Source organism: Prenolepis imparis, unplaced genomic scaffold (genome assembly GCF_030444845.1).
Source record: "Prenolepis imparis isolate NDT839.2.m4 unplaced genomic scaffold, iyPreImpa1.0 SCAF_9, whole genome shotgun sequence".
NCBI classification, from domain to species: Eukaryota; Metazoa; Arthropoda; class Insecta; order Hymenoptera; family Formicidae; genus Prenolepis; species Prenolepis imparis.
In genome coordinates, this window is record NW_028141167.1 from 3,486,626 (window position 1) to 3,501,343 (window position 14,718).

The 14,718-nt window shown below is 37.1% G+C and overlaps 2 protein-coding genes across 6 annotated transcripts in view; one reads left to right on the forward strand and one right to left on the reverse strand.

Annotated features, from left to right (window-relative positions):
* Positions 1-14,718, forward strand: part of LOC145940774 (uncharacterized) — a 225,604-nt gene that overhangs the window by 82,391 nt on the left and 128,495 nt on the right. The gene's annotated exons all lie outside the window — the stretch shown is intronic.
* LOC145940911 (uncharacterized) lies at positions 749-4,044 on the reverse strand. Its single transcript, XM_083046556.1, has 2 exons — positions 3,802-4,044; positions 749-2,188 (listed from the first exon to the last, which is right to left on the reverse strand). The coding sequence occupies exons 1-2, from the start codon at positions 4,042-4,044 to the stop codon at positions 749-751; spliced, it is 1,683 nt and encodes a 560-aa protein (XP_082902682.1).

A 14,718-nucleotide genomic window follows, 5' to 3' on the forward strand; every position in this document is an offset into this window, starting at 1 on the left:
ATAATTATACAACAAAATTTAATCTCCTAATTACTACAGAGTCTTGTAATTCATATTATGTGACTAAAATAATATAATATACTCATTTTCAAATTAAATAGGTAATTTATTTTTTTGTATAACCTTTTTTAATATATTTATTTTTATGTAATAATAAACTTTTTCAAGATGCTTATTAAATGCAACTTTTTGTAATGTGTGTGCAATTATTGAAAGGACAAATTAAAATATGAAAATATAAATTAATACAATGCATAATTGTGCATAAAACAAGATATTTTTAATGCGTTAAAACGGTATTTCAAGGAGAAATCCAATAACAATAAAATTAAAATATATATAGTAAAAGTAATAGCATTTTTTGTGTAACCTTTTTTAATATATTTATTTTTATGTAATAATAAACTTTTTCAAGATGCTTATTAAATGCAACTTTTTGTAATGTGTGTGCAATTATTGAAAGGACAAATTAAAATATGAAAATATAAATTAATACAATGCATAATTGTGCATAAAACAAGATGTTTTTAATGCGTTAAAACGGTATTTCAAGGAGAAGTCCAATAACAATAAAATTAAAATATATATAGTAAAAGTAATAGCAATGATATCGTGCTATTAAATATTTTATCTAATTCGGTGGTATTAAATTTTTTTTTAATTTTGACGAACATGTTTATATATAAATGATTTAATTTAGACGTTTTAACCCCGTAGTCGCGTTTGTGTCATAATTCATCCACTAAACTTATACGACCTCTACGTGCTTCGCAGACTCTCTTATTTCTGGTGGTTGCGTAATCTTTAGAACATTCTGTGCCGATGGCGTCACAGGAATCGTTACGCTTTCTTCCGGAAATGCGTATTCTTCATGAACGGGCGTGGATTCGAACTGATGGACGAAACTTTTGTAATGTCCGTGATCGTGTCTTTCTAATGTATGATGATTATGGTCCTCGTGATGCTTATGATGATGATTATGTCCGTGATGGTGATCCTCGTGATGTTCATGGTCTTCTTTATGTTTATGGCTATTTTTATGATCGTGTTCTTCGTGATGTTTATGTTCCTCGTGGTGATGATGATGTTCGTGATGATCGTGATTATGCTTATGATCATGACCATGCTTATGTTCCTCCTTATGCTCGTGCTCATGCTTGTGAGATTCATGATGGTGATGCTTATGATCTTGATGGTGAGAATGATGATGATCCTCGTGATGGCCGTGATGGTGCTCGTGTCCGTGATGATGCTTATGATCTTCTTTGTGTCCATGCTTATGATGTTCTTTGTGTTCGTGTCCATGATGATGATGATGATTCTCGGTTTCCTTGTGAGTATGGTGATGATGATGTTCGTTAACATGATGATGATCATGATGATGATGGTGTTCATTATGGTGGTGATGCTTATGATGGTGATGATGCTCTGAATGGTGTTTGTGTTCTTCGTGATGCTCATGTTTCGAATGATGATGATGTCCATGATGGTGCTTATGCTCTCCATGATGTTTATGCTCGTGATCATGCTTGTGATCGTGCTTGTGACCATGTTCATGCTTATGTTCGTGTCCATGATGGTGTCCGTGATGGTGACCATGACCGTGTTTATGCTCTTCGTGATGATCATGACTATGCTCATGATGATGTTTATGTCCATGATGGTGCTTGGTATGATGATCATGATGGTCGTCATGCCCATGTTTGTGATGGAAAGAATGCGATCTGTGAAATGATCTATCGAAATCGTGAATTCTGCGCTGCGATTCAATGATTGATGGGGTCTCGATGGTAACGCGATCACCCGCTGGCGAGGTCTCGGTTATCCGCGTGCTGATGATCTGCCTCGGTTGCGGAGGGATTTGTGAAACGATACCGAGACCTGCGCCGAAAGTCGTTCCGACGAACGGAAGCGGGCTCTGATCGTTCAGCGATGACAACGGCTGAGGAAAGTTCATCCCGAGATCGCCCAGCTGTCGTTTCTTCTGGTTTCTTTCGACTGTCGCGATAATTTGACCTGACAGGTTATGACGCACGAGCGGTCGCAGCGACTGCAATTGTCGCGACAGCCTGATGGAGTCGACCAGTCCCTGCTTGACTGCCGACACTTGCGGTCGAATCTCATCTCGCGTTGCAGGTTCCTGGCCAGTAGCTACTGTCAGTAACAGAGCGACGACCGGAAGCCACGCCTAGAATGATAGTCGGAAATGAAATTTGTTCGTAAAATCGCGTTGTCTTTTGGATCGTTAATCTTTTAGCAACTTGTGTAATTAACATTGAATTTTGATTATTTATTATAGTATTATAATTATAATGGGCGGGAATACACTTGGACTTATTATTATATTCCATAATAAATATAATTTAGATAGTGAAGCTCCTATCTTCTATTATCTATTCTCATTTAAAATAGACAGTCTTCTCAAAGAAAAGACACGAATAATGAGTGTTTAACTTTCAGTAGACGCAAGGCGCGTGTCGTATCAGGTATACACTTTTATCGCACACATATGTATGCGGGCACGTTCGAGCGGAAAAGTCGGAGATAATAATATCTAGTAAAGTCGAGGAGTCGTTTTATCACGCTTCAACCTTCTTGCCGGGGATTTCCCGAAGGAAAGAAGGGAGAGATCGCTCGGCTAACGAGAAGCGAAATCGCATCTCGAGTCGGTTAGAAAAATCAGCGTGGTCAGCTGACGGCATGTTTGCCGCAAGAAATCAATTAATCACGCTCGAATATAATCGGCGCCGGTGATTTATTTCCGAATTTCCGCTAGGAAAAGCGTAGGCATTAGGAATCAGCAGAAGATGACGATATCAAATTATATTCTTAGAGATCCGCTTTTGTACGATTCACTCCTAATCGAATGCGACGAAAGTAGATTGAATCTATGATGCGATTTCGCGCATTATCCTCTTCAGGTTTATTTAATCGAATCGTTCGAACGAGGCTTCTTATACATCACAGTTTTAAATAAACCATTGTCACTTTTTTCAATATCACGGATTCGTAGAGTCAAAATTAAAAACTAGGTTAGGTGATTATATATTTCCTTAATCTGTTTTATTTAAAGATCATACCGCGCTATTTCAACAACAGATAATTTTATATGGCTGATATTACTTTTGGATTTTGTACTGTCAAATTATATATACAATATCAAATCCGTGACCCGATATATATTTTCGAAAGTAAAGTATCTCGGAAAGAGATAAAGTCGCGATAAAATGTAGTTATCTTCAGAACTGACACAAATATCCAGTAAATCGTATTCTTTGAAGAATTTAATTTAAACTCAAGAAATGTCATAATATCGCGGAATATATGTCAGTTGCAATAAAGAATGATATAAAAAAGAGTTCTTACGACGATTATTCAACACTTTCAATTTTGACGCAGAGACAATTAAACGCTGGATTCAATTTGAATCGAAAGATTTCTATTGAAGGAACTTTAGAAAATCGGAGGATCTCGGTTTCCCTCCGGAGCTCTTCATCATTTCTTCTTCCGCAATATCTCATTCTATGGCGTCACGACGCCGCCACCGCCGCTAATTTCCTCGCTCGCAGTAGCCGCGACTGCAGCAAGCTGGCGTCTACGCGAAGCGCTGATATATTCTTCGTGAAATGCAAATGTTCCGTTTAATAACTCCGGGATTTAATCAGCGACAAACCAATTTATACAAAAGATTCCGGGCGCTGACGACGTCGCTGGACGCGATCGACGACGAAAATAAAAGACGGCGAGACGTGTTTTGTACGCGAGTGGCGAGACCCACCTTCCTTTTTTTTCATTACGAACTTCGGCGTTTATAGCAGGGTTAACGCGGAGGAACACGATCGAGTTTTCGGACGAAAATTTCGGAACGCTCATCAGCTGCGCGCAAATATCTCGGCCACGCCAATAACAAATAGCCTTAATAACTTTTATTTGTGACACTTGTACATCACGACTGTCCGCAAACTCGCGCCGAATATGTCCGGGTCTTAAATCTAGACTGATGCCAACGATAAATCTTGCGCCTTGTATTACGCAGTGACCCATCGCGGCATTACAAGCTGAGTAATGTGTGTATTAATCAGAGTAGTCGAAAGGGGAGCAAGTGTATGAGGGAAAGCGGATTTTTACCTTTACCAAGACGATTTATTCTCGTAGATATCAATTTTCTTACGTGTCGCTGTATTATTTTTATGCAGAAACGTGAAAAAACGTTTATGAACTTTTATTCACTCGGCTTTTTATTTTTCAATTAAAACGGCGAGCAAAACTTACCCACGTAATCATGTCGGCGTTATTTCACTGGGTGCAGCCAGCACAGAAAACAATACTGGATATCAAAACTGAGTGACTACGTACTTTTATAGAGAGCTACCTAACTCACTTTCTTCCGCATGCACCAGTGTCGTTTACGACGAGATCTAATATTTTAATTATCATCATAATGCTCGTTGGACCGCGACCAATATTGATCGCTATCGCAATCGTTGAAATGCATTCGTAGCTAATGATTGTTCTATCAAATCTATTTCCTCTATGTTAAAAAAAAATCGAGGAAGCACCGATCGCATATCTTCTACTCGACGATATCGAGCCGATGCGGAATTATCGATTGACACTTCCCGTCTATTGACAATCTTTTTTTGATATGATACGATACATTTTTTTAGAATTGATCTCGTTTTTTAAAGAGCATTATTATATTTTTTCCGTACTTATAAAAGTAATTGTATAACTTCTATGAATTTTAATGCACTATTTTTGCGCAACGGTAATAAAACGCACGGCGTAAACGAGAATGCATATATAAATAAATATGGTTCGCGGGCATTTAAATTTTGGGCGATATTTATCTCTCATGTATATAAAAATTTATTTCCCCGCGGCGTAACAGGATAAAAATTATAGCGGCGTTTATTATCTTCCCTATTATAAAAAGAAACAGTAACTCTTAATTACCGGAAAGGAATGAGACGAGACGGCGACCGAAGGTATTTCAAGGATCTATTATTGTCGGCGATTGTCGTAATTTTATTCGTTTCTGTATAATAATAATCGAATTTTCCGCTTTCACGTCACTTTCATATCCGTCCACGTCCCTTGAGGGCAATGACAGCGCGCTCGCGTATATAGACTATTCAATACGCGTATTAAGCACATGTGCTGCGCGATCAGCCAGAAATGAAGCAAGCGATGCGTACGACCGAGCTAAATTAGTAACGTTTACTCAATAAGGTGAATTCTGTGACGTCTTCCTACAGCGCTCTCACGTACATTAACCACGTACATACGTACATTAACACAACTGCATGAAATAATTATTAACATTAATGCATCGGATAACTTCGACATGATGAATGATTGAGCAAATTTTATCTTGAGTTATCGATAAAATTAATTAAAAACATATTTATACAGTGACAAAATATATTAAAAGTATATTTATTTTCCATTATATAAAGAGGATAATATTACATAAAATTACATCGTTTATATTGATCTAACATTTATTACAGTAAGACAACATATGTAGAATTAACTGTTACAGAATTTATTGGAATTAATGTGAGAACGATAACTCAATATTTCGCGCGTGGTTTATTGGGGTAATATATAATTAAGGTATTTGTGCCGATTACACTTAACGATATCGTTATTAGCACCAAATAATCTGTACAAATAAGCGATGAATTTCGAGAGTAGTTTCTAGATATCTCGTTGAGAAAATATTGTTACCAGTCATATAACCGCGAGCTGAGAGCGGAGAGCATTAGAATTCACCGATAGTCTAGAGATTGTCAGCATTCGGTGAGTGCCAGGGTAAAATGTTCTCATGAAACAGCGATAAAGATAAACGCTCGACATAGCGATAGCTGCCGCCATACTCTATACTTCTCTCGTAAAACACTTATTCGCTACCGAGTTCCGTAGTAGCTCATTTTGCTTATTATTCATATCTGCCTCTTTCCTGTTTCCATAGTCTTCATTTCGTCATTCTACATTCAATTGTCTGACGCTAAAGATTATTATAGTGATTCTCCTTTCACGTGCTCTAATTTTTATAAGAGTGTTATTTTTAATTTTATATCTACACTTTTTATCAGTTAAATTTTCATGATCTTTTTTATTTTTGTTCTTTTGTAATATTTCATTCGTTTTCTATAAATATTGTATTATATCTTATTTTATTTACATACAATTCAAAAATTAAAATATAATAAAAAAGATATACATAATTTATAAACCTTTCTCTACTTATGTAATATATGGTAATACAGTTCTGTTGAATAACGATAGCACTTTAGGCTCAACTCTATCGCGAGATTTTTTATCTTCTCCGGATGTCTACATTTGTATAGTCGAAGAAAAAATCTTATTGTTAGTGCTTATATTTATATTATACATCTCAAAGTTAACAGTCTCTAAACTTTTGTGTCTTTCACTTGGTCTATAGATTAAAAATGATATATATCTGTTATATAAACCGATGTAGCTCTACGAGATATTGTCGTAGATTTAGATTATATACGCGATTTCGACTTAGTAGAGAAACTTCTCTGGGCTTTTAGTACAACCGATGTCCTGATTAGAGGGAACCGTAATATTTGTTTAATGCGCAGCCAGATAGCGAACGGTAGAGAACGAGAAAAAGGCTCGCAGCAAAGCCGTAGGGTATGAGAGACATTATTAGTCGAGCCGCAAGTTTATCCCTATCTACTGTCTTCTCTCCATCTTCGATGCTGCAACATTATCGTAGTAACTTGGTAATTATTTCCGCACGATTTTCCCGGCGATATGGCGTCGCGTCGAAATTTAGGAAACAAACGAGATCTCTGAATCGATCGGGACGTTATAGTTTCGCTCTCGCAATTCTCAATATTCTTTACAATTACGCGATAGCAGAAGTAATTACGCGGCGCACGACAGAACTGTTTGCGAAAGAAATTTTTCGATTTAACGTCTTTTTTTCGCCGTCGAGACATTATTGATTTAAACATTAGCGTCCCCCGCTGTGATAATAGAACAACCGTTTATGTGCACTATCGGCTTTATGCCATCAGTGTGTCGGTTGTTAAATGATGGTCCGATACTATCTTTTAAGCACCGCCGGTTTTTCCTTCTTGTTCAATTACTGTAATGTGCCTTTCGACATACAATTCTATCTGCAAGATTAATTTTCAATACTTCCCGTTCGTGTCATTCTTCCCGACTATTCATTTATTTAAAATGCGTGATTAGTCGACTGCATCCATTGTGTGTTTTCGAACGAAATGGCAATGTCTATAGAAAATAGGGAAATTACTCAGTCAGCATGCAATAATCGTGACTGCAAACACGATGATAATAATGACAGTATTGCAGTTCATGTGATATGCATCGCCGGCAATTTTGCATTTCGCGGCTTTTGAATTTCCTTCGTCGGCACTATCTTTCCTTTTTTTTTTTACACCCGTTATCTGTCATGTCTCGTTGATGTCCTGAATTTTTCAAGGCAACGAACGTCGCGTTGCAGCATCGAGCAATAAAATAAAAAAATATTTGCATTGTGCTGCAAAAATTAGAGGCACGTGAAGCTCGTTTTGCGCGTTTAGCGAATTTGGTTTTTTGATGGAAATTTTTATTACTTTATTTTCGCAGCGGATAGAAGGTGAATAATTTAATATGTAATTAAGTAAATACACAGACTGATTTAAAAATAGCATGTATAGTGTTCACGAAAAAAAAGCCGAAAATTTTTGACGGATATTAAAACGAAATAAAGATAGAGATAGGCTGATTTTGATATGGATTTTTATTTATATAATTTTTATTGCAAAAAAAATTAGAAAAAAAATTTGGATTAAATCAAAAGCCAGACACAGATAGAGCATCTATTGTAGAAGATGTAAAAATACAAATTTAATTCGAAAAATGAAGATTTATCTTTGTTTCGCTTTGTCTATATGAATTAAATGTATATTTTCTTTGCAAATATTTAATGTCCCTAAATTTTTCAGCTCTTTTAGATTATTCTGTATATAAACGGCACGCTATTTTTTTATAACAGAAAAAAACTTGATGCGCTGTCACAATGTGGTCCGCGAATGTCTTTTTTTGAGAGACATAAAAAACAATAAAATGACTATTCTTTCGTGCTGCCAGTGAAGATTGGCGACCGTGTTTTTGTCGCGTCTGCGAATGGTCACGAATTGCGGCGACTATCGTTAATAATGCGCCATCGTGTAACGCGTACAAAGCCGCCTACTTGTTAACGTCTTAGACGGTGAGGTGAAAAGACGAAGAAGAAAGCTAGTACGTGATGAAGAATTCTGAATAATCAGCAAGAAGTTCGCTAACGAGTGTCGAGAGTACAAAGCGAGCTCGTTGCATTTGTGCCAACGAAATAGTCGTACAACGATTTATTATATATCATTTAAAATTTTATAACTCGTATTTCATACCAAACTGATACGAAATGAAAAAAAAATGTACGTTTACCTTTTAACAACGATCTTTTTTGCATGCACATATTTTGCATTTTTATTCTTTATATTTATAAATAATAATAATAATATATATATAAAATAATGATAATTTTTTACATTCTGCTGATAATCTCATTCAAGTCATCATTTGCGTGATTTTAAATTGTCAACTTTATAATTAAAAAAATTTATTTCATATTATTTCATTCCGTATTAACATATTTTTGGTCAAAGCGTTATTTTAGTATTATAAGCGTCGCCATATATCGCCGATAATGATCAGGGCATTGTTCTAAATATTTCAGAAATTAATTGCTCATACATCATTGTCAACAAATGTGAATCAGCTGAGTGGTAAACATAATCGATGCGAAGCATGGTAAACAAGCATAAATCAAGTTGATCTGAAAACGTTTGACCCTGTATATACATGGGTCAACTTTCACGCAAGAGATATGTATTGCCATTTATTGCTTTATATTCATAGCATCGTGTAAACTGAAATAATAACGTGTTATATACACGCGCGTTATTGTGCTAGACATAATGAGTCGGAAGGCGGAGAATCGCGCGGGTGTCAAAAATAGCGACGAGTTAATCGGAAACGGACGACGCTCCAACGCGAAAATATCCGGTGAAAAACGACAGCGTCCGCGTCGGGACGTCATGCCTTACAACATCATTTATTCTTCATCCGTGGCAGGAACAGCAGTAAGAGGCATGAGTAAAGAAGTCGGGATGGGCAGTGAAAGCGAGAGGGAAGAAGCGACGGTGGCAGAGATAAAAAGTAGACGCTAGAGATACACCCTCGTAAAACAACTGACACGGAAGCTCGTCGTTTCTCCAACCTTCTCGCTCATCTCGCGTCCCGTCGTCGTTTTCGCGAGCAACAGATCGATGAAAAACTAAACATGATTTGTCCATGACCGGTAGAAATTTGTTCGCGTTTTTTTAATACGTATAATAATTATTATAATAATTTCCTTTTCCTTCAGCTAATCGCTAACGGGTATATTAGTGGGAAACTGAGATAATTGCATGCTTTATAACGTTGCCTAGACCGTTTCTTACGGACGATAGTAGCGAGAAATACTCGTAGAATGCACTCGTAGAATGCATTTGAGAAAATTACGATTTTTTTGTGCTCTCGGTCGCAGCGTAATTTTGTTCTTTGTTGCAGCAGATAGATATTATGCCTCGGTAAATTCCGGGACTTTGAGAATTAGATACGGATTATTAACACATTGTAGGTAGGGATATCGCGGTAATAATACGAGAACAAAGAAAATAGTACAAACTCGTTCAAGAATGAATAAATAATATGAATAAAAATATCGTTGGTGTGAAGTCGCGTCATTAGCATTATTGCAACAAGAAAAATGAAGAGTTTTATTCAGCGTACTCTCACTATTATCTTTTTAGGTAATATTAAATTGGCAATAGCGAGAAGAACGCTCTTAATCAGAGACGATAATGAGAGTTCTATCTCCCGTCCTTCCGTCACTTCAGGCTTCCCGTTCATCTCTTTTCGGCTCCGACTCGCGGAACAAGGCGCAAGCTCGAAGTTTAGCAGCCCGTTGTCTCAACGACCTCTTACGAATTAAGAATCGGCTTAAATTATAAACGCCTTCGCCGTATCTCGAAAGGTAGAATTTGCATTCTAAAGATGCGGCGCTTTACCTTGAGCTCGGAACAATTAGTTCATTCTCTCTTTGGCGAATGAATGCTGCGAGTTCGAAACGAGTCGCGCAGGAAGAACGTCCGACAAATTGTAGATGCTTTGGAATTTAAGAATTGGCTCTATCGCTTTGCGAAGCAATCGTTTTCTCGCGAGAATTATTTAAAATCTGACGAGAGAGTGCATAAAAAATATATCTAAATAAATCTAAATTGAAAATTAAGAGTAAAAAATATATTTATATATGTAATAAGATAGAATATTTTATTATTATTATCTATACTATATACCTACTTATTATTTCTTGAAAATCTTGGAACTTGAATAAAAGAAAGATATTTTCCTCATGATTATGCGAAGCATAAGTTAAATATTTATTGTAGTTGGCAAAACATATATACACTCGGAAATTCTTACTAATTCGTCGAGTTTTGATTGCCGCAGAATTACGATTTTAATCCGAATAATTCACGAGTCGCGAAGTTCATTCGTATTACACAATAATAAGCCACTATACATCGCTAGTCACGCGATAATTACCGCCGGTGTATCCGTAACTAACTAATCCGCTTTGGGAAGAAAAATTCGGCCGTTTGCGCGCGCGTGATTAAACGCGCGGCCCGCAATCATACGCGTCTCGGCAGCATTTTTCTTCCTAAATCCCGACTTACTGGCCGGCGTCATAAATTCGGTCCCTGGTCCAACAAGCATCATTCACGGCTGTACGATGCGCACGACGAATATCTCTATTTCTCCCTCATATTCGCTCGCCGCGGGCGTATTCAATTCCAGTTTCCATCTCGTGCGAAGGTACTTACCGGGCCTTTGTCCTTTTCTTTTATACTTCGTGAAGCACGTCGACATGCGGTATTTTGTCGCGCTCGCGTTCTATCCGTAAACGTTAAAAACGTGCGTTTAAATACGCATATGTATGTACCCCGGAGGACAGGGAAATACATAAGCCGGCCGTTGTTTAGCGGCCATTGTACTAACAGCGAGTGTTGGTGCTGATTACGGACCGTCTTTAAAACCATTAGCCACTCTCGTAGCATGGAAATTTCATCCCCCTCTGCCCTCTCTCTCTTCCCCATTCACGGACGGACCCGGAAAGATAGTCGGGAGCGTTTCCGCCGGAATGCTGGATTTCATTCCGCTCGAATTCTGGCGGGCTTATTGGCAAGGGGCGACAGTCCGTACACGTCCGCAAAGGCGCGTGATCGTTATCCTTTTCTTCCTCTTATCCTGGATCCACAATCTTCCTCATCCACAATCTTCCCTTTTCATTTGCCACCGTTGACCGTCCTCCGGTTTCTCTCGCGTTCCGTACTTTTACGTCCTTCTTTCTTTCTTTCCTTCTCAGTAGAGGCGGAAGTTACTACCAATCCTACCGACACTGTTTCCCTCATAACGCACATTTTTCGTACCTCCTCTCGGTCGCTCGCTCCTCTTTTTTTCTTCCTCTTTGTAATCACAGAGTAGTACGGTTGGTTACTTCTAATATTGTTATCTAGGTGATGAAAAGTCTGCCATCTTTAAGCTTATACTCTGTTATCATTGATACTTATAGGATAATTATATATCATGATTTTTAATAAAATACAGATGGTCTTAGCTAAAAAAGTTGCTAAAATTCAATCCAATACTATAGCTGTAAAAAATTATGAATATTAAAAGTAATTTTCTAATTTATTAATTTTAGTTTCAGCGCGTCAGATATTTTATTATAAACTTTATAATAAAAAAATTATGATTTTATATTTTGTTTATATGCTTAACACAGTTTGACAATTATTTTTAAGATGGAATTAGCTTTCACCTCGTCTTTCCTTATTTTTCATTATTTACGGAAGGTTCATATAACGTCACTGTGATACAAAAAGCTCCGAACAATTCAACTAGTTTCTACGTCAATATCCATGCAAAAGTGTGTCGAATAGCGATCGTCAAAGTTATCGCCTTAGAATTTCAGCCATGAAATCAGTCTCTCTTGTTTCGACAACGCTCTCCTCTCGCTTGAATGAGTTTTATGCAAGACTCGGAGAAAGATAATAACTCAAAACTTTCAAAATTCTCAGTATTCGCATATGACGGCAACATGACAGCGAAAAGCTGATATCTAACAATTCTTATATCGTTTCTATAGATAAACTTTGAAATCATCATATGAATCTGTCCGAGCTCTTTCCATTGTGTGTAAATTTTTTCAATATAAAAAAAAAATCTAATTACTTAATGTATATTTTAATAGCACTATATAATATTCTTTAATATTTATTTAATATTCTATATGATTTAATATTATATTACGATTTAAACGTGATAAAATATTCTTAGTACATATACATTCATATAGTTCAATATATTCAAAGAGATAAAGAAACTTTTTCCATTCAAAATTATCAACAAATAGTAGGTTAATTATTTAGTAACATTAGAAACAAAGATAGATGCCTAATATATATATATTTCTTATTAATCAAATTTTAATTTATAAAAATTTATTTATTTATTTTAAATAATTTATAAAATTATTAATAAATAACTTATTGTTAGAAAACATATTTCGCGCAACAATTATTATCAAAATATAAAAATATACTTGTTTATTCTCCTTTGAAATATTATTTTTCAATTTAAACTCGAGTAGCACAATAAATAAATATAAAACACTAAAATAAATATTAATATAATAAAAAAGTAATAAATATAAAATAATAAAAGTTTTAAAAAAGCTGACACAATGATAATGATTAATGACAATGATAATAATTATTATATAGCGCTGATAGTAACACCCTTGCATACTTTGTAAGGCGCGTATCATCTTAAGATAAGAGTTCTAAGATAATCATATTATATATTTTCCCGTAATTCGCGGCAGTAAATTCCGAAATCTTTTATCTGACCGACGACGACCCCGTGAAATTGGAACGCGAGTCCCACGGGCGAGAAGCCTAAAGAGATCTATGGTTCCGGACTGATTTCTCACGCGAAACGGCACTCGCTCGTTGTAGGGCCTGACCATCGCGTCGTCCTAACCCGGTAAGGTTCTCCTATACGTTAGGTCCTCCGCGCCGGAATCCTCCGAATTCCCGTCTCGCTCGATTTACGTCGCTGCCAAAGTTTTATCGCCCCCGTCCATCAAATCGCTCCTCGCCAGCGATCAAATCCCGCAGGAGACACCTCGCCGGAGGCTTTCTCGGACGTAGGAATTCACGAGTCGTAGTCTCTCGCGAAATCCACGAAGTCGTGGAAAAGCCGCGCTTAATCCCCGAATGGAGACAAATTTATGTCCGGTTCGATCATAAGTAAATACGACTACTCTCTCTCCTTTGTCGTTTCATATTTATTCTATTTGGACCTTATTTTCGGATTGGTCGTAAACACTATTCGTATTACTGGGGAACGTCGTACGAGAGATGAAAATTTTGCTTTTGTAGGACTTTTCGTATCGTCCTTCGTTTGTTCTTCGTGAAGTCCCTCTCGATTGTCGACGATTCGACTGTCGACTGGCATTTATATAATAATCTATAAATATCATTATTATGTATTCATTATTATTCGCCGGGAATTGGAAAAGTAACGACATTTCCGAACGCGGTATTTCGATTAAAGTTATTCCGCGACGCCGCATCGCGAGGTACCGACTTTGGAATTCGATCACCGCATTATCTCGAGAAGTGGGCTTATCATCGATAGGCCTCGTGCAAAGTAGGAGAAAAGTATCACGCGCGTTGCGGAAAAACGCGAAGAAGGGAGGAATAAACAATGCGATCTAAAAGTAAAATCCGCGCATTATGCAACCTATCCGACGACGGTGCTGGTTGTGTTTAGCGCGACTCTCGACAAGATTTTCAATTCGCGGAACGCTGGTTCGGCCAATTAAATTCGCCATTTGTCTTCTGAGGGGGAGGGATGGTCGTCGTTTTTCCTTTCGTAATCCATACGATCGGGAAACTTTTCTTCTTGAGGAAGAACCCGCTGCAATCGCGGGGGGGTTCTTCTTCCCCCGCGGGAATAAAGAATCGAAGTCGTTTTCTCTACGCCACCAAATTGACCCGGAGTCTGGTGCTCCCGCGCCACCTCGTCTCATAAATATTTAAATCTAATGAACTTTGCAGACCGTGTAGATTCAAATCAGGATTTGGCGAAGGTTTTGTTGTGCGACGCGCAGCGCGGAACCATTTTCCGCGAGCGACGACGAGCGTGTTCGATCGATCGCGAATGATTGAACGGCGTATGTAGACAGCTCGCGGCTTTACGTGGCTCAGCTTCAAACGTGATAAAGAATGGAGAAACACAATTGCAATCATTACTCTTCTTCTTCCTTGCGATAAAATGAAAAGTGTTGCGGGGAAAAGGAAGAAGAAGAGTAATGATTGTGTGTAATTGTGTGTGTTTAAATAACTCCATGTACGTTTCTTGAATTTATTATAGTTTCTTAATTGTAATTTTTATTTTTATATTGAGTACGCGAAATTTTACTATAATGTAAATTACAAATGTTTCGTTAACAATGGAAGTATAATTTTGTAGGATCATGTCATCTTTTATAAGAAGACATTTATGTGATAAGAA